Raw genomic sequence first — 21,226 nt, 5'->3', positions numbered from 1 at the left:
GAGGTGAAAAGCTTATCCCAATTAAGGATTTACAGTCCAGACTATTTTCCAATGTAAACTACTCAGCCATACCTGAAAACAATATAGTCAATATAGAAAACAAAACTCTATAGATTTGGTTAACTGTTTTTTACTGCTGTGTAATTGCAGAGTACAATGACTGACACCCTCCCTACAGTAATCCTGAGATCTCTGAAGCAAGAGTTGATGGAGACAAGAGGCCGGCCTCCCTCCCTAGATGATTTCAGTGGCAAAAGTGCACTTGCGCACACACTGCTTCGTGTACCCTGCTGCTAAGTCACAAAATTGTAATGGGGGTTGTATCTGAAGCACATAAGAATGGCTTTGTTTTAAAAGTTAAGGATTGTATCATTAGCATTTCCAGAATAGTAGGGCAGTTCAGGCTAGGGAATGCGTATTATCTGCCACTATCCCATCCCATCCCCGTGCAAAACCTCATCTATATTTAGAAACTTCACTGGTTTAACTAAAAGTGGATTTTAAATCAACTTAATTAAACTGGTAAAATCCCCTGCATGGTTACTCAACTCAATTTAAACTGTATGTGTATATTCAGCCTAAGTGGGTTACAAGTCAAATGAAGCTAAATTGATATCTGGGGTTTAAACTTATGTAAAAGTATCCCTATAGGGATTTTGACACATTGATTCAACTACACCAGGGATAGGCAACCTATGGCACGGGTGCCGAAGGTGGCACGCGAGCTGGTTTTCAGTGGCACTCACACTGCCCAGGTCCTGGCCACCAGTCCGCGGGACTCTGCATTTTAATTTAATTTTAAATGAAACTTCTTAAACATTTTAAAAGCCTTATTTACTTTACATATAGCAATAGTTTAGTTATATATTATAGAAAGACACCTTCTAAAAATGTTAAAATGTATTACTGGCACGCGAAACCTTAAATTAGAGTGAATAAATGAAGATTCAGCACACCACTTCTGAAAGGTTGCCGACCCCTGAACTACACTGACTTTCAGTTAAACCAGCGCAGCTTTTAATATAGGCAAGGCCTTAGTTACACAGATAGTGAACCAGAACCAATAGGAAAATATAACCTTGAATTTCACATGTATAGTACTTGATCTTTCTTTCTCTTCAGTCAATTTCCATGTATTTTAATAGGAGAAGGATCAAGGTCCACAGTGTAAAAAGTCCTTTGAATTATTTAAACTGTTACATATGGCAGAAGGAAAAACCACCCAAGCCCCATATCTGTGAAACTTTGTATAATAGTAAATCAGAAGTATAAATAAATTATAAAATAAATTTATTAATAGAGGTTTTCTGATCATGTTGCAGATACAACTTAAGTCATGTGATATAAAAGCAGCAAATACCCCACATCACACCCATTATTATTTCAGTCAAAATATTGCATGTACCTGTGCCTGCTGATCCTCTACTGGTCCGGGGTTGATTAGCATAATCAATAACTGTGCAAGAACGGTGATACTGTGGATCGGGCTGAAAGATAAGGTGAACTAGTTTTGAATATTTGCAGTAACAGGATTTTTTAAAATGGCAAGTCCCAATACCAAGAATTTTATTAAAACAGAACACTTTTAATGGTGCCCAATAACTCCAGACCTCGTAAGTATAATACATGATCCTAATATAAAAAGATTAATATTTTGAGGTGGTTCTCCCTTAGGTTAAATTGGACAGAAGACACTACACCTATCTACACCTCTCCCCTCCCCCGCAAAAAATCTACTAGATATTACTTAGAAGCAGCACTAGCCATTCAAACTACCTATGTTTCAAGATAGGAAGCCCAAGTGTTCCTACAACCATACATGGAAAACCAAAACCATACATGGAAACCATGAGCTGTGCTGCGGGATTCAATACTCACAAAGCTTAATACACCTCTACCTTGATATAAAGCTGTCCTCGGGAGCCAAAAAATCTTACCGCCTTACAGGTGAAACCGCGTTATATCGAACTTGCTTTGATCCGCCGGAGTGCGCAGCCCCACCCCTCCAAGCCCCTGAAGCACTGCTTTAACGCGTTATATCGGGTCACATTATATCGGGGTAGGGGTGTATAATAAAAAAGTTTAGTTAAAGCTGGGACAAGAAGCCAGCCAGACTGTTCCCCAGTAAATTTTAAAATAAAGAGCTATACAGCAGCATCTGATAATGAAATTGAACTATAGAGATTTTACAAATAATATGGGGTTGTTCAAGGAAACTTAAGAAAACTATCCTTCAGTTATGCAGGAGGTTGAGTAGACGGCCCAACAAGTCCCTTTAAGTTTACAAAGCAAAGTATTTTTTTCTTCCTAATTTCTTCATGAATGTAATCCTCATGAAAGATGCTGGCTTGAAAAGCTCTGAAGATTAAAGTCATATTTAGATCAAAAGTAGTACAAGCTTCTCCACAATATCCCTCAAACTTGTTCTGGAAGGATCATCTCTAAGGAGAAGAGTATAGTTCCAATAGCTGAAAATACTGACCATAAAGAGAGCTGGTTGTGGGGAATTTGGAGGCATGGACACTTAACCTCTAGGAACTGGACTGAGTCCACATTGTCATTTCACAGGTGCCAAACAACTTTATACCTACCAACCTGGGCAGCTTTAAATTGGGGATGTAGGAGTTAAAGGTTCTGTACCAATCACTTGAGCCATCCAGTTCTCTATTAAGTATTTATAAATGCTAAATGCTAACTGCTAAAGCAAAAATCTACCAAACAATCTCTCTGGAGCTAAATATTATTTTTTACCCAAAATGCATGTGTTGTATTAGGCCTGGAGAAATGATCAGGTAAGAAAAGCCTCTCCTGTGGCTGCTGATGGTTAATCTCATCTTCCATTGCACTCTGAGCTCGACTGGAATTCCCTCGGGCTTCCTACATCAAAGTACAGAAAAATTAACAATCAGACTATTTTTGATTGTGACTACATTAAAGATAAAATCTTGGAATTAGAGTTTAATCAACTATGAGCATCCTCATAGGAAACAGAAAATGGTTCCTACATTCACTGGGTCTGAAAAGCACTCAACTTTTCTCCAGTTTGTTGGTCAAAACTCATGAGCTTATTTTTGTATTACAACATTGTATTATCTTATCATAACTATGAGGAAGAACTTCTAAGAACATCAGGATAATTTGGATAACAACAAAAATATAAACCAAAAATAAAAATATAACAAACAGTTCTTGGATTTGCCAATACAATCTGCTATGAGCTAAATTCAACTTTAACACGTCTCTCATTTCCAAAGAATATAATTAAATGTGTTTTCATATGACATACAAATTGGGAGGTTACCGTTTGTCTTTGGGATCTCACGGTGTTCAAGTGTTCCACCACGTCAGCAGTACTAATAGGTGGCAGAAGATTATTTCGGCTCAAGGGCATTAAGGACGGTGACAACAGCTGGTCATGTGCAGTAGGACTGGAATCCGCCACCACCAATAACCAAAAATATACATTAATACCAGAGATTATGAGACCGATGTGAGCTAAAACAAATGAAACAATAAAACTCAGGACTACACATGCAGAATTGTAATTTAAGATGCTGGGTTGTTGTGTGGAAAGTAATAGGAGAACTGGGCTTTAAGGGCGAGCACCGCACTTGAATAAACTTGAAATTATTTTTGAAACGTTACAAAACGGTCTTAGCCAGTAATTTCCTGTATTCCCTTGTTAGTAGGTTTGGGACTGCTCTTCATACATTTTGTCAATGTATCCCTTGGGAAGGCACACCTTCCAGACACCCTGAAGTATGTTATGGTCCAGTCAATGGTCAAAATAACAACGATCTCAGCAGTTTCACTAGATCTCAGATCTTCACAACCCTAAGCAAGGTCATGGGAAAGGTAACAGCAGCCCAGCTCCAGCAGCACATAATTACTTATCACTAGATCCCTCCCAGATAGGCTTCAGACCTAGCTATGACATTGAGACAGCACTGTTCATCTGAAAGAGTATTTTATGCCATGAACAGTGGCGAGACATCTGTGCTAGTTCTACTGTATTTATCTAATGCCCTCAATATGGCTGACCACAAGATATTGCTATCCCATCCATGGAATATAGCAGGAGTTGATGGCACTGCTCTCAAAGTGTTCTACTCATTCATCTTGACTACATCTGAGGGCTGTGATGGGCAACTGCTCTTACCAAAAGCCCCTATCTGTGGAATCCCACAGGCCTCAATACTGTCCCCTCTCCTCTTCAATATCTATGTGAGAGACCATGAGATGGTTGTGATAGTATGGGCTCAAATGTCAGCAACATGCTGATAAGGCACAGCTACACATATCATTTGCACCTGAAGCAGATGCCATCTTCTAGCTACCTCATTGTATGGAAGAAATAAGCACCTGGATGGATAGAGTTCAGTAAACACTGACTCAGATTCAAGTAAGATAAATGTTGGTGGGCAATGAGGAACTTTTGGCAGATTTTGCATAATCTGTATCAATTTCTTCTGTTGAAGGCTTCTGACCATTGTCTAGGAGATAGGCCATCTTGGCTCTGCACTGTATCTAGATATCCAAGCTGTGGCAGCAGCCAGAAACACCTTCTGGATCTATGTCTTTGTAGTCTCAAGGATAGAATACTGTAATACTTTCTATGTGGGGCTGAGAATGGAAGATATACAGAGGCTGCAGCTGGTCTGGAATGTGGAACCCCAACTCCTAAGCAGAACAGATAGACAAGAACATGTACATGAGAATCACTGTACTAGCTCCCCCTTTAATACTGGATCCAATTAAAAGTCCTGATCTTTATTGTCAGAGCCTAAATAGGACTGCCTTTTCCTCCACATCATCCTTGAAATACTGTGCTCAACATGTACTAAGTAGTTGTTGGTACCCAAGATGAAGCTCACTTGTGCTGGAGTCCTGGCATTCTTGTGAAAGGGCACCCTGCTATGGAACTGTACTACAGTGCATAAGGATGATGTCATGTTTTGCCTCTTTTATTGCACAATACAAGATGCATATGTTTACACTGCCTTTTTCTTAATAAACACTCTGTCACTTTGCCCAGAAAGCCCATAAAGGGGAGGAAAGAAATCAATAACGGACCAATGATACCCCAGAATGCAGAAGAGAAGTGTGTCCTAACAGGACCATGTTGAAACTTTATGTTCCTCTCTCGAGTGGCTAGATACCACTGTGTTTGGCAAAATATACAAACAAATATTGATACTGCTGAAATGTATATTTTAAGTAAGAGATTCTCCCACACATCTCTGTTTCTCATCCTGCTTGTCTATGAAATCACTAACTGTGATCTCACAAATTCAACTTTATGACTTCATTACAGGAACAAAAAGGAAGATGTAAAAGGCTTGTTAAGAGCAAATCCTTTTTTAAAGAAGGTGAACTCAGAAGCTTTCTACCCAACAAAAGGCAAGTTCAGTGTTTATATTACGAAGCTGATGGAATCAATGACATCTAAAACAAGACGGAGCAGCATTCCCTGGCTTCTCTGAAGTCTGAGTGATAATTTATTAGCAACTGTTGCAGAAAAGACACAAAATTTAAGTCTGGACAAGTAAGCAAAAAGGAAAATGATTTTTAACTATTCCGTTTTAAAATTTATTTAACTGATATATTTAAATCTACATAATATTTGTGTTAATAATATGAGTGTTTAAGGAATAACTACAATGTGCAAACAAAAGCAGAAAGTTGTAAAACAGGTATTCTGCTTTGAAAATACTGCAATTTATAGGCATCTTCTATATGAATAGAGTCCACTTATGAGATAAGTATTGAAGATATTCAAGAGGCCTTGGGTATTATATGCATACACTGGGATATTGCCAGATTGGGAGGACATTCTGGAACAATGTGTTAAAAGAGCTTGAAAAAATAACCAATTTTTTAAAAACCTCTCCCTGGAACCTATATATGCATTTAGTATATATTCTAAGAATAAAGGGGGTACTTCAAGAATTGTGAAATGAATCTCTGGGTCTGAGAATAGCGAAGAGAGACATTATAAGACACTGGAAGGAAGAAGGAGAATCAGCTATTAAGTAATTTACAGCTGAGTTGGTAATAATGACAACATCTGAAAAAAAAGGTAGAGTTGACAGGATAGATTGGATGAGTTTAAAAGAACACAAGTCCATTCTTAAATGTAGACTGCAAAGTCAAAAGGAAAAGTCAAGTCAGTTCCAGAAACACATACAGAATTCTGCCACTAGCCTGCCTGCAAAGGACATTCAACAGAGAAAAACTTTAATTCACCTTTCTAAACAAAACATTTTTTAGGGTCTGTGATATCCAATGACTCTTCTGGGTTTACTAGCAATGCTGCACAATATATCATTCTGGGTCGTCACAGATACCAGAAGCATCAGAGATCAATTAGAGACTTTTAGTACTTGTGGCTTCCCAGAATGTCACTGGTACTAGCTGGCATAGCTTTTATCATCGTGAAGAAGACAATCACACGCATGATTTGGCATGTCACTTCTAAATCTAGAAGAGCCAGCTCTTGGTACTCGCGCTCCAGGGTGACTCAGCTGCTTTCAAAGTGTAAAAGTCTGTTTTGGATGCAGGCAAATGACTAGAGGAAAATGAAAATAATTTCATTCTCGATTTGATCCAAAGCCCACTGAGGTCAATGGGAGTCTTTCCACTGACTTCAATGGGCTTTGGAACAGACTCACTAAGATTAGCATCCTCTGTAGCTATCATATTGTACATCTTTACATGCAACTCTCCTCCTCTCTCCAAGGCAGCAATTAATAAAATTAAGTTTGCTCTCCAGTTGCTCAAAACTTATAGGAATGTAGTCTCTCTTATACAGCAATGCACAGCATCACATCTTATGCAATTTTCAGAAACATAGGTTGCAGGTAAAATGTTAGGTCAGTTTTAGCAAATGTAGCAGTTTCAGCTTTCTCAGGAGGCAGTGATTTAATTGCAATTATATTTTTTTTAAATTAAAAATCAAACAGTCTCCATTTGACAGCTTTTTTGCTTTATATGGACTTGGTTCTATAAACTTTTGGTTCTATAATTTGTAGAGTAAAAAACTGTTTTTTAAACATACAGTCGTGTTCCCCTGATGACTTCATCCATGGATCTTGGTGTCCCCGAACGCGAGTGGTTAGTGTTGATGGGATGTAGGGTGCGTGGTGGTGGGTTGCGTCTTCTAGCAGAATGAGCAGAATATGACAGAGAAGACGTACTGAGCTCTAGAGTGCGATTTGGTCGAGTTCTTGTTGAGAGGATGGAACTGGAGCCTGGCCTCAATAGTGGTTTGTCATCCAGATCTCTAACAACAGAATCAAGGAACCAAACAAAACATACATAAACATGGTCAGACACTTTTGATACCATCACAGACACTTTTGATACCATTCTATAAGTCACGGAGGGCTGTGCTACCAAGGACTAGGGCAAGGAATAGAAAGAAAGGAGGTAGGCTTCATTTTTAATTATCATGAAATGTTCCGGATTGAAGAGAATAGAAATGGAAGAATTACTATACAACACAGAGAGTGGCAATCCAAGCTAAACCCTCACATCCTTGGCTTTTTGCCTCAGACCAGATCAAACAGGTCTATCACTAGGGCTCAGAGGGCACCTTAGTTTCCAATTCCATTCAACCTGTGATTGTCTTCTTCACGATGACAAAAGCTATGCCAGCTAGTACCAGTTGTGATACAGACAACAGCTAACTAAGTGATAAACTAGCCATATTAAAAAAATAAAATTTAAAAGTTTGGGATTAGATGGCTTAATGGGTTAGTGCATTAATCTTTCATCTCTGTAGACCAAGTTGAAATAATATTTAGATCAGAAACAAAAAGGTGTTGAGTTTGCTTGTTCCATCTGTTGCATGTCACAAAACCACCACACAATTTCTTTAAGAGAGACTCAATATATGAAACAGCAGGCTTGTTCCAGTTCCAGACTGGTATATTGGCAGAATGGTAAGAGAGAACTGGTATTACATTTTCTCTCCTTCATGCCTCAAGCGAATCAAGTTGTATCAGTCTCTTACATGAGCATCCAACCACTACATTTTAAAAAGAAAACCAAACCTCAACACCATGCTTTTAGCTACCCTTATGAAATCATAGTATATTTAACACTGTTAGATTCTGATTCAGCAAAGTATTTAAGCATGTGCCTAACTTTAAGCATGCGAGTAGTCCCAGTAGCTTACACAGGAGCATAAAGTTAGTCTTGTGCAAGTGCAGTAAATATATTGCATCAATGAGAACAGATAAATAGGTGAGAAAATAATCGAGATCCACTGCTTACACTGTGGGAAATTAATTTCTTTGACACGGGGTTTAATCCCAATACATTCTTCTTTCCTAGCATTAAAGAGCTCAACTTTACTACAGTACTACGAAGACAAAAAGCTACTAACTCTTACAGTATTTTCTCTATTAGAGGCAGATTCCTTTGCTGTAAGTGGATCCCATGTATCACCATCAAACCATTCAGATTTTGTTGAGGGCCACCACTTGATCCTTGAGAGACATTTATCTGCAAGTCAGAAAAAAATAGATTTACTTTGGACATGATGACTCACCTATGTTCTTGCCCTTATCACATAATCACTGGAAAACAACAGAAGCTGAATGCTTCCAACCAAAGTAGAGTATATTCATATACATCATTCTCACAGTTTAGCTAAGTATCCTATAAATAACAGTTGAAGCTTCGTCTTGCAAATGATGGCACTTAGTATATATTTTTATTTTAAAATATCTGCTACCATACTATATATTGTACTTAAAGCTTCACAACTGAGGCTTTCATTTGCAAGAAACAATCTTGTGACATGGTGCACAAATGAGTGTAATATAACGACTATATGAGAATCTTTATGATCTCACTTTACAATGTGTTGGGCACTTCTTTTATGTCAAGAATAAAACTGGAAAATCCTCTCCTTGTAACTCAAGCTGATCTGGAAAAATGGCAAATTCCACCCACCACAATGACACCAATAGTAAGAACAATAGAGCTTTAATCTCTCCAGCATACATACTTGAGGTGATTTTCTCCTCTTTTTGGTTTTGCGGCTACATCTGGGTTGTGGGCACTACACATACAATAAGGCAAACATGAGGAAGAGGTAGAGGATTATACAGGAAAAGTGGGAAGAAAGAAATAAAAAGGAAAGAATTGAGTTAAAAACTGATAGAATATAGATAACATTTTTGGTGCTTTCCACTTTAGGGATATCTAATCCTAAAGTAGAACATGCAGGGCCTGAATCAGTATCTAAAAAAAATTTTTTTTAAGATCATGTTTTAAATGTAGAGTCACTTACCACTTCACAGAGACTAGACTCTAATCTCTAATTTCTAATGACCTTGGAAATGGCTGAGCTGACAGTGCCTAAAACATCTCTTGTGCACACCAATCAGAACCTCACAATTTAACTCAAGCAATGTTAAGTATGGGAAGAATCTACACCATTACCATTCAAAACTCACCGTACCTTGGTCCATTATAAATGATACTACAAAACAACAACAACATTTAAAACAGATAAAAAACAATTGCGACTGTGAGGCATAACAAAACTAAAGTTTTAGAAAGGGCAGTTAGTGATCATGCTTCTAATTTTACGAAGAGGTCAAAGCACAAATCTCCCTCTAGAAAACTTTAGCCTCTCTGGCCAGGCAGGCAGTGTTACTCCAACTCAACCTTAACCACTTGGCCAGTAGAGCTTACCAAATTTGAGGTGATGGAGGGCATTTTAGCTTGTGGCACTCGAGGTAACACCAATGGCAGAGGTTCAAACTGCAGAAAAGGGCTTCCAGGATCCATTCTCATTGTTTCTACAGTTATGACATTTTTCTCATCATCTATGCAAAACAAGAAGAATGGAGAATCCACATCACTACAAACTGCCAGCATTGCCACTTTTATGGGCAATACTTTGAATCCAAAGATTTTAGGCTCTTTTTTGATAGATTTCACTCAGGAGTTTAACTCTGTTTAATATTGTTAAATTCATGTCTCATCAAGTTGAAAAATCAAGGTACTGTTGTCGTTAAAGGGTCATCACCAAAATATGTCTCTCTTTTATTCCATTCCATACAGTAGTAAAAAAATCCTACTCTGCAAGTATGGATCCCATGGTTTTTCTCACAGGCAGGCAGGTTATAAGTTGTTTAAACAGTAATATTAACTACAGATTTTAACATCCCTTGAAAATATAATGTGGGGAGTACTATCTAAAATATTTTTTTATTATTCAATTTACCCCATTCACCGCTCTTTAAAAAAACAAAAACAAAACACTACCAGTACATTACTGTAATATCTCTGCTCTGATGATGCAGGACAGCAGCTAACCAAAAGATGAAATAAGCGTACTTCAAACCTGTGTGGTTATCAAACACACTAGTGAACTGATTATTTTTGGGTAGTAGGAAGACAAACAGTGTTTCCCAAATGGAATAGAGTAACAAGTGTTATTTATAGGATTCTAAAATAATATTGGAAACTATAGAAGGTATAAATATTATACTAAGTAATAAAAAGTATTGACTACCTCTCTTTAAAGTGTGATTTAATGTACAAATATTGCCTCCAGAAATACAGCATATCCTATGAGGCTAAGGCTTACTAATTTTAAGCACAACAAAGAGTATCCTTTTTAAAGACAGCATCAGAGTATTACATCCATTTCAAATTTTATTTCAACACTGATCCTTACCGGAGACTGATCCTTCCCAGTGCCGGCAGATTAACTCCTCCACAGAGCCCAGGACTTCACTCCACACATCATCAAACACATATGTAAGCACAGCATCCTTCATGCAGTAACATGGAGATATAGGAGGGAAACCTAATTTCTGTCTGTCAGATGAGAGTCCCATTTTCCTTTCATGCAACTCTTCCTCCCTGTAAAGATACGGTGAGCAAGATTTCTATCTTGACTTAAACATACTGCTTTCTCTATCCTTTGTATTCTTGTTGTAATCATTTCATGTTTTAAATGGCTGGTTATATGTCTGTTACATATGTGCACCTCTGTTAGACTTTAGTTCTATTTCAAGTTAAAACGGGTAGGTCAGGACAGCTGGCTGCATGATTACAAGAAATTACTTCAACAGAAATGGCATATTTCTCATAGATTATTGTCTGTTGAGGGGTGGTAGTGCACTCAACAAATAAGAGCAGATAACCCACTGAATCTAGTATTGGAGGCAGCACACTTCTGTGGATAGAGCACTGACATGAGAATATATTTCAGAGTCCGCCACTGATCTGTGTGATATTCAGTAAACCACTTTACCTCTCTGTGCCTTGATTTTCTGATCTGTAAAATGAGTATAATGATAATTATCCTCCTTGGTAAAGCACTTTGAGATTCATGAATAAAAAGCGCTTTATAAAAAATATATATTAATATTTACAATTTGAGTACTTAACTTCCAGTGGGACTATTATCTTCATGCATCTCCCCACTAGGCAGCAGTTTTGAATGCACATCACTACAAAGTCACTAATTTTGGAGAGAAAGGCAACTAACTACAGTTGTTTAGTAGCATTTCCTGCCTGTTGACCTAACAACCACCAAATATTTAGAATATAGAACCAACTTAATATCAGAGAATTAAAAAGAAATAAAGCTCTTGTATTTAAAAGATATAAAAAGAAAGCTCAGGGGCAGCAAGAGACTCCAGCTGCAGGATCTTCCACAAGACAGGAGGTGTACAAAGTTCTGAAGGCCAGGAGATGTCTGCGGCATTCAAGAATGCCACATGTTCCATAGAGTCTCTATGGATAGAAATTTCATGCTCTAGTAAAAATATAACATTAGGGATCTATTATCGACCACCTGACCAGGACAGTAATAGTGATGATGAAATGCTAAGGGAAATTAGAGAGGCTATCAAAATTAAGAACCCAATAATAGTGGGGGATTTCAATTATCCCCATATTGACTGGGAACATTTCACTTCAGGACAAAATGCAGAGATAAAATTTCTCGATACTTTAAATGACTGCTTCATGGAGCAGCTGGTACGGGAACCCACAAGGGGAGAGGCAACTCTAGATTTAATCCTGAGTGGAGCGCAGGAGCTGGTCCAAGAGGTAACTATAGCAGGACCATAGCTTGGAAATAGTGACCATAATACAATAGCATTCAACATCCCTGTGGTGGGAAGAACACCTCAACTGCCCAACACTGTGGCATTTAATTTCAAAAGGGGGAACTATACAAAAATGAGGGGGTTAGTTAGACAAAAGTTAAAAGGTACAGTGACTAAAGTGAAATCCCTGCAAGTTGCATGGGCCCTTTTTAAAGACACCATAATAGAGGCCCAACTTCAATGTATACCCCAAAATAAGAAAAACAGTAAAAGAACTAAAAAAGAGCCACCGTGGCTTAACAACCATGTAAAAGAAGCAGTGAGAGATAAAAAGACTTCCTTTAAAAAGTGGAAGTCAAATCCTAGTGAGGCAAATAGAAAGGAGCACAAACACAGCCAACTTAAGTGCAAGAGTGTAATAAGAAGAGCCAAAGAGGAGTTTGAAGAACGGCTAGCCAAAAACTCTAAAGGTAATAACAAAGTGTTTTTTAAGTACATCAGAAGCAGGAAGCCTGCTAAACAACCAGTGGGGCCCCTTGATGATCAAAATACAAAAGGAGCGCTTAAAGACGATAAAGTCATTGCGGAGAAACTAAATGGATTCTTTGCTTCAGTCTTCACGGCTGAGGATATAAGGGAGATTCCCAAACCTGAGCTGGCTTTTGTAGGTGACAAATCTGAGGAACTGTCACAGATTGAAGTGTCACTAGAGGAGGTTTTGGAATTAATTGATAAACTCAACATTAACAAGTCACCCGGACCAGATGGCATTCACCCAAGAGTTCTGAAAGAACTCAAATGTGAAGTTGTGGAACTATTAACTAAGGTTTGTAACCTGTCCTTTAAATCGGCTTCGGTACCCAATGACTGGAAGTTAGCTAATGTAACGCCAATATTTAAAAAGGGCTCTAGGGATGATCCCGGCAATTACAGACCGGTAAGTCTAACGTCGGTACCGGGCAAATTAGTTGAAACAATAGTAAAGAATAAAATTGTCAGACACATAGAAAAACAAACTCTTGAGCAATAGTCAACATGGTTTCTGTAAAGGGAAATTGTGTCTTACTAATCTATTAGAGTTCTTTGAAGGGGTCAACAAACATGTGGACAAGGGGGATCCGGTGGACATAGTGTACTTAGATTTCCAGAAAGCCTTTGACAAGGTCCCTCACCAAAGGCTCTTACGTAAACTAAGCTGTCATGGGATAAAAGGGAAGGTCCTTTCATGGATTGAGAACTGGTTAAAGGACAGGGAACAAAGGGTAGGAATTAATGGTAAATTCTCAGAATGGAGAGGGGTAACTAGTGGTGTTCCCCAAGGATCAGTCCTCGGACCAATCCTATTCAATTTATTCATAAATGATCTGGAGAAAGGGGTAAACAGTGAGGTGGCTAAGTTTGCAGATGATACTAAACTACTCAAGATAGTTAAGACCAAAGCAGATTGTGAAAAACTTCAAAAAGATCTCACAAAACTAAGTGATTGGGAAACAAAATGGCAAATGAAATTTAATGTGGATAAATGTAAAGTAATGCATGTTGGAAAAAATAACCCCAACTATACATACAATATGATGGGGGCTAATTTAGCTACAACGAGTCAGGAAAAAGATCTTGGAGTCATCGTGGATAGTTCTCTCAAGATGTCCACGCAGTGTGCAGAGGCAGTCAAAAAAGCAAACAGGATGTTAGGAATCATTAAAAAGGGGATAGAGAATAAGACTGAGAATATATTATTGCCCTTATATAAATCCATGGTACGCCCACATCTCGAATACTGTGTACAGATGTGGTCTCCTCACCTCAAAAAAGATATTCTAGCACTAGAAAAGGTTCAGAAAAGGACAACTAAAATGATTAGGGGTTTAGAGAGGGTCCCATACGAGGGAAGATTAAAGAGGCTAGGACTCTTCAGCTTGGAAAAGAGAAGACTAAGGGGGGTATGATAGAGGTATATAAAATCATGAGTGATGTTGAGAAAGTGGATAAGGAAAAGTTATTTACTTATTCCCATAATACAAGAACTAGGGGTCACCAAATGAAATTAACAGGCAGCAGGTTTAAAACAAATAAAAGGAAGTTCTTCTTCACGCAGCGCACAGTCAACTTGTGGAACTCCTTACCTGAGGAGGTTGTGAAGGCTAGGACTATAACAACGTTTAAAAGGGGACTGGATAAATTCATGGTGGCTAAGTCCATAAATGGCTATTAGCCAGGATGGGTAAGAATGGTGTCCCTAGCCTCTGTTTGTCAGAGGATGGAGATGGATGGCAGGAGAGAGCTCACTTGATCGTTGCCTGTTAGGTTCACTCCCTCTGGGGCACCTGGCATTGGCCACTGTCGGTAGACAGATACTGGGCTAGATGGACCTTTGGTCTGACCTGGTACGGCCTTTCTTATGTTCTTAAGAACATGATAGGTCAGCCAAAAGATTTCACATGCTGACACAGAATAAAAAATATTTCAGCATCTATTTATTACAGCATCAATATCTTCTATTTAATATTTAACATAAAAAGCTACACATTTTGAAGATAAGGAAGGGCCAGCGTTAAAGGAGTTTTCTATACCGACTACTTAATACCTTACAGAATTTTCTGCTATTTGTTCACTGCAATACCCATCTCCTACTGGCCTGGTCAGCACATGCCATACAATGGTTTTCCAACCAGAGTAGCTGTACCCCTACGGGTACATGAGAAAAATCATAATGGCGGACAATGTTCAGGGGAGCCCCCCCTTTGAGTTATAATTTTTGGTTGCGCCCCTCAACCCAGACAGGATGGGGTGGCCCACTGAGGTGAGTCAATGGGTAGAGATGGTGCTCCCTTCCCGAGTCCTGTGGCAAAGGGCTGGCCCGAGCCACCTGGCGTCGCTGTTCATCCCCCTGAATGTTCCTCTGTGCCCCCCCTCCACCCGTAGAGCACCATAGTTTGAAAACCTCTAGAAGCTGTTGCTAAATGGAAGGCAGAAATCTGTGGGGGGGAGGGGTTGACCCTGTGTGCCCTCCCACACGTCGCCTCTACCTATCTCAGATGGGGGTACGCAGTAGACTACATTATTTGGAAAGGGGTATCCAGCCCTAAAAAGTTCGAAAATCACTGCCATATACCAATCAAACTCATGATCTGTACACATAAGTGACTTTGTTTTTTCAAACTAGTTAACTTGTGACCAACTAACAAACCAACAGGTCATACAGATTTCTTACTTACTTTTGTCTCCATTGGGCAAGTTGCACAAAATAAGTGGTGTTTCCAACTGACACCCTTAATTTCCTTCTTTTGATGGAAACAAATGTAAATTATTTTCTCATAAATAGTGAATCCAGAACAACTTAATTGCTCTTAAGGAGGTGGAAAGACCTAATACTACATAAACACTAGCAATCTGGACACTGAAATGCAGAAACAGCACCAAGCACATTGTTGATACTTAACAACCAGTAACAAACTTGACATTCAGAATCAGGCTGTTATGTTATAAACCACCCAGGCCAGAAACAGAAGCAGCTAGTATGAACAGTTATAAAAAGGAATTAAGACAAATACTTTGAGGGGAAAAATATAGCATAGCAAAATTACTAATTCAAGGAGGTAGATAGACCTCCATGGTTTTACAAGCTCCTCTCCAGCCTTAAACATTTTAAGTTTCTCTAGTTGGATGACGTGAGAGAAGATTCAGTGAAAGTATTGTTTTGTCATATTAATTGTCATCCCAATGTCACGAACAAACATAATATATTATCATTTAGCAACAGAAATTCCAGGCCACCAGTACTAGAGGTGTTGTTATAGATTAATATTCAATACCTACACATCTCTGCAGTCAAATGCTAAATATTCCTCCATTATTCCTTCAGAGACAATTACTCCATCTTCACCTTCTTCACTCTCCACAGAGCAAACAGTAGGAGGTTTTGAAAAGTCAACATCTTTATGAACGGGAGTAACACACAGAGGTATCTTCTTGCCCAAAATACTAAACCTTAACAAACAAAATATTTTTCAAAAAGCAGAAAATACAAGGAATTTGTTATTCTATTTATAACAGTAGAATTTAGCTTTTCCTGTATGGGCGACTGAGGCACATAAGATGGTTTGGTGGGAAGACCAAATGGGTACATTAATGGGTTAGGTATTGGAGAGGACAGTAAGCCTGCATATTGTGGATTTTAATGCTGTATATTTTTAATGCTTATACAAGAGTCTACAGTCTCAGAGAATAAGTTTATAAAACAATTGTAAAGAAAAAAGTGCTTTATATCTTTAAAGCACTGTACAAACATTAATAGTTAATGAATGTCACTGGCAATTACTATATATAGAAATTCTCAAAAAGCTAACTATCAACATATTAGGTCAATTTGTAGTCTACTGCACCTCAACAACAGACTCATCTGGAAGAGCTAACCATCCTGAATCTAGTAACTCTTTTCTTTTGGCTACTAATCCATGCTTTGTCCAAAAACCTACCAGACAAAAAATGCTGACGCTTGACTTTATATACAACTCATAAATTAAGAAAATAAATTGATTGTTGCAATCCTTGAGCAGAAAAATCACCTTCAGTCACTGATACAATCTGGGAACTCTACTGATACTTACTCACTAGAATCTCTTTCTTGTACTGGGCTGACATCCAATGAACCTAAGCTGCTAGAAGGTGAACTTGAATACCACCCAAAACCTTCATCTGTGGGGATTACTACCTGCTTCCCCAAAATCCTATAATATTAAAAAGAAAATATGAAAAATCAGACAATATGATACGTAAAATGGCTGAATGATTTATTATACAAGAAAGTAAACAAAGTTTATTGGGAAGCCACATGAACACCATAGAAATAGTGAGGTTGCTTGTATCTCACACAGATAGCTTTGAAAATATACTTGTCAAATGAGAAATTTTCTGCTTTGCAGATTATATTTTAATGTGGTTTGAGGTATTTTCTCTACACATATTGCATGGCATCATGCATAGGTGTTAAGAAAATTAGTTTGCTTTCTCCTCTTCTAACATTAATGCCGTAAGCACTGGCAAATCTGTCAAATGTAAGAATAAGATTTAAGCTATTTATTTGTAGAGGAGGGCTGAACTATTGGTGTTTTTTAATTATCAAAAAATAAACATCTATCACTTTTAAGAAAAAGTTGCTATTTTAGGGCCCAATGCAGTGGAAAATATCAACAGTCTTCCAAGCACCTGAAGGAACTAAATATGAGCCTTGCAGTGGTGGGGGAGGAGTGGGAGCAGACAGACAATTGTATCTCCACATATTGTATAATCACTCACACACACATCAATTCTAACAGTGTTTAAAAATACAGCCATTTCCACCACTACCAATTTGGTTCTTTAATAATTCTGTGACATTACCAGCATTACTCCATCAATAAAATACCTGAGATGAGGAAAGCTAGATGTCCATTGTTGGCACTCTTCTTGCAGACCCTCAACATGCACACTTTCTTTCTGTTCATATAAAAGCTCATCAATGTGTCTGAACATCTGCTGAACTTGTCGTGTGGCAGCTTTATCAAATTCCTAGGAAGGAAAATTATCGAAAAAAAATGTTTATCCAAAAGGGGAGGATTTGGGGTGAGAATTTTTTTTAAAGCCACCTTAATTGAAAAAAAATTAGTTTACTTAAACTTTAGCAGGAATAATTTAAATAGTAAGGACTTCTCTCACAGAGGCACGTTAACCTTAAGTCATCTTTCCACTGGAGAGAACACGGATTTATGTAAATGCTGATCCCATGTACAGACAAAATTTAGATCAGCACTGTCCCTACTGGATGGTTTAACAGAAGGTTTTAGAATATTTGTTTTAAATCAATAATAAGAAAGAAAATTATGTCAGTTGAGACATGGCAATTCAGGTAAATTACCTGGAAACATGAAAAATAAGACATCCAAATTTCAGTGAAATGGAAAATTAATCATGCCATAGCTGGTGACAGAGAATGGAAAAACAATGCTAAGTGGTATCAGATGTTGCCACAAATGTATGACACTGAACAGTAATCAAGAGTTGATAAGTGCCAAATCTTCTATGTAGCCAGTAAACAACTGAGGATGCTTCTCCAGACAGAAAACAACTGAAGATATTTCTCAACTCATTTAAAATTCAACAATTTTTCTGTCTCCACTGCGGAAAGAGCAATAGCACCTGTTAATCAGAGCCTGTGTTGGCATATGAAAGAGAAATACATTTTTTAAAAGAGAAAAAATTTCAGTGGCTTTAATATGCTTTGAGAAGCACAGAGGTTTTTCGAAATACAGTTTAGTAAATCCAGCCATATGAAAACCATACACTGGCATGTGAGGTTCAACAATTATGGCATATATGCCATACACATTACCTTTACTCATCAAATTATCTGTGATCTGAAAGTTTTAAACTAAAAATGAAGACTATACGATTGTGGAAGCCAGTAAATAATTAACAAGGTTTTGAAGAGATCTTAATGATCTTGAGTTAGGCTAACTGTGACCCTGGTAACGTGAGGAAGCAAGATAATGTAAGACAGAGTGAATTGTGTGAAAGTTATTACGACCTTGCAATATGCAGTCTTGCAGTCTTGTTTTTCTAGTGAGATAGCAGAAAAGCTTATGTATAAACAAAATGTATTTGTTGCTTTTTAGTGTCTCCATGATTGCTAGAAATTGTCTGTAAAAAAGGTATAAAGGCTTGATGTAATTGTTTACCAGTTGAGAGACCTGTCCAGGACCCTGTGTCCTATGGCACTCTCTCCCTCCATGGTAATTACTGGAGAAATAATAAAGTATTTAATTTTGCTGCACCCAAACAAAAAGCGAGAACTAAGTTTTTCTTCGACACGATATTCAGGTATTAGCAGAACGTGTCCTGATTAGACAATAAAGAAGAGAGAGTTGGGAGGGGTTAAGAGAGAAAGACCCTCCATTTCTTTTCCCATAGCAAATACCATTACATTATTTACAGTTCTCACCTTAACCTGGATTTTGCAAAGAAATGTATTCAAAATGCTACTTTAAATGTGTCAGCACAACCTTTCAACTATCTCTCATAATTTTATCCTGGAGGACTGTGTTCTACTCACATCGTAGCCCCAAGAGAAGACTGAGCTGTCTTCAGTGGAGGTGCCTGTGTAACTCTGACTAGCAGACCACGAGCTCCCATTGTCAGCTGGAGTAATATCTGGGTAATTTGATTCCTTCAAGGTTTCAGACTCCCTAAAATGCACATTTTTGGGGGTAGGAGAGAAAAAAATTCTCATGAGATACATTCACAAATATGTGGATGAGTAAACTATTTTTCATGTATAGAAAGGCATATTTATAACAGTTTAGATTCCAGTAGAGGGCTGCAAGATTAGGCTCTTGACATATTCAATTTCCAAGAGTTATTTTACTACCTTCTCCCTTTAACTACATAGAGAATTACCAGTTCATCTTCTCCACACCTCAGAAAATCACACTCCCTCTCTCCTGCTTCTAGCATAAAAATGAGATGACCCACAATATTCACAAGCTGTGACAGATCAAAAGGATTTAACGATTCTGAAAATTATTCCCAAACACTACATGTGTTCCCATACATGTATACTAGGGCTTGAAAAAATATATCGTATTGTCTTGCCAAAATGAAAGGGAGGGCAACCAGCAAGGCATAGAGTCACTACTCTAGTGAGAAGCCTGGGTCAAGCTGCTGGGAAGGGGACAGTGCTGCGATTTAATTGTCTCCATCCTCCTTATGACCCCAATCCAAGAAGCTATTCTATGTTGGGGACCTCTTTGCCCATGCAGAGTCCCATTAATTTCACTAGCAACCTGTGCAAGTGCAGATCTCTGAGGTCTATATTGTATTATCTCTGGGAATAAAGCATTAGTAGCGTAATTATACTGTGGATTCACGCCACTGTGAATCAACACATATACCACCTAATATTATAGACGGTGTCGCTGTGATATCTTTATAATGCGGACAGAACACAAAAGTTGTCTGTTTCTCTGTGGTCTCCTGACAAAAATATTTTATTACTCCAGATACCTCAAGACTTCTTCATAGCTTTCAGTGGCTGGAGTGGCTGTGTAAATGTCATCTAGTGGCTCTGGCAGGGGATGATGCTCTAAAGCATGTTTTGCAAGTCCATGGCTAAAAGAAACATAAAATAAATAAGCTCAATTTGACATTAGTTCTGAGAATAAACCCCACAACTCAAAACTTCTGCAGAGTTCAAAGGCATTAGAGGTTTTTGCTGATTTTCAAGGAAACAGTAACATGCACACCTGAATTGTCTTTATATCCTTAGAGGATTAGTGCCACTATATTGAATATCTACCAGTATTCCATTACAAATCGCTATTGTCATCAAAGCCTTAGACTTTAAACGTACAAATTAACTCCAGAATGAAGATTGAGATAAAAGATCTTAGTTTAGGATCCACTGTCTCCTTTTAAACTAAGCTTATTAGGCCATAATTCATCAAATTATGTTTTTAGAATAACAAATATATGACAACACTGATCATAAACAATATAATAGTTGTATTTATTTTGTTTGGATACTGTACCCATCAATACTGCTTCCACAATATTATTTAGATTTTAACAAACCTTTTAAAAAAACACAGAGATCAGACAGGTTCCTTCACACTTTATTTTGGCTATCATTTTCTATACTTCAAAGAAACTTAGATTAAGATGGGGCCGCAACACAATCTCAAGGGCAAATGTGGTCCTGAGTTATGTTGTAGATTTCTGTTTACTGAACTACTGTCACTCCTAAAGAATCAAAGGGCTTGGCTACACTTGCAGGTGTGCAGCGCTGGGAGTTACAGCTGTCTTCGTACAGCTGTGTAGGGAAAGCGCTGGAGTGTGGCCACACTGACAGCTACCAGCGCTGCAGTGTGGCCACATTTGCAGCATTTGCAGCGGTGCTGGGAGTGGTACATTATGGGCAGCTATCCCAGTGTTCAAGTGGCTGCAACGTGCTTTTCAAAAGAGGGGGGTGGAGTGTGACAGGGAGCGTGGGGGAGAGAGAGAGAGTGGATTTTTGGAGCCGACACTGTGTCAGCTCCCTGCCTTGCAAATTCTGACCACTTCCCCCACCCCTCATTCACTCTTAAATGCAAATAGCCTGCAGACCAGATAAG

The 21,226-nt window shown here is 38.2% G+C and overlaps 1 protein-coding gene across 8 annotated transcripts in view; it reads right to left on the bottom strand.

Annotated features, from left to right (window-relative positions):
- The window catches only part of FAM149B1 (family with sequence similarity 149 member B1), a 38,821-nt gene that overhangs the window by 15,779 nt on the left and 1,816 nt on the right, over positions 1–21,226 (bottom strand). For 2 of the 8 annotated variants that reach the window (XM_045022557.1, XM_045022556.1), the window contains exons 2-14: positions 20,121–20,225; positions 19,171–19,303; positions 17,488–17,630; positions 16,691–16,810; positions 15,900–16,070; positions 10,700–10,887; positions 9,709–9,842; positions 9,017–9,070; positions 8,396–8,508; positions 7,058–7,282; positions 3,302–3,428; positions 2,752–2,877; positions 1,406–1,487 (exon numbers count right to left, since the gene is read on the bottom strand). In XM_045022557.1, the coding sequence (XP_044878492.1) occupies positions 1,406–1,487; positions 2,752–2,877; positions 3,302–3,428; positions 7,058–7,282; positions 8,396–8,508; positions 9,017–9,070; positions 9,709–9,842; positions 10,700–10,887; positions 15,900–16,070; positions 16,691–16,810; positions 17,488–17,630; positions 19,171–19,303; positions 20,121–20,225 (1,721 nt within the window). Of the gene's footprint in view, positions 1–1,405; positions 1,488–2,751; positions 2,878–3,301; positions 3,429–7,057; positions 7,283–8,395; positions 8,509–9,016; positions 9,071–9,708; positions 9,843–10,699; positions 10,888–15,899; positions 16,071–16,690; positions 16,811–17,487; positions 17,631–17,976; positions 18,173–19,170; positions 19,304–20,120; positions 20,226–21,226 lie in introns of those variants that run through there. The other 6 variants (XM_045022560.1, XM_045022561.1, XM_045022562.1 and 3 more) reach the window with 5 other exon arrangements.

This window comes from Mauremys mutica, chromosome 7 (genome assembly GCF_020497125.1).
Source record: "Mauremys mutica isolate MM-2020 ecotype Southern chromosome 7, ASM2049712v1, whole genome shotgun sequence".
NCBI lineage: Eukaryota > Metazoa > Chordata > Testudines > Geoemydidae > Mauremys > Mauremys mutica.
The sequence above is the reverse complement of the archived record's forward strand: the minus strand, read 5'-3'. Positions and strand labels throughout refer to the sequence as shown.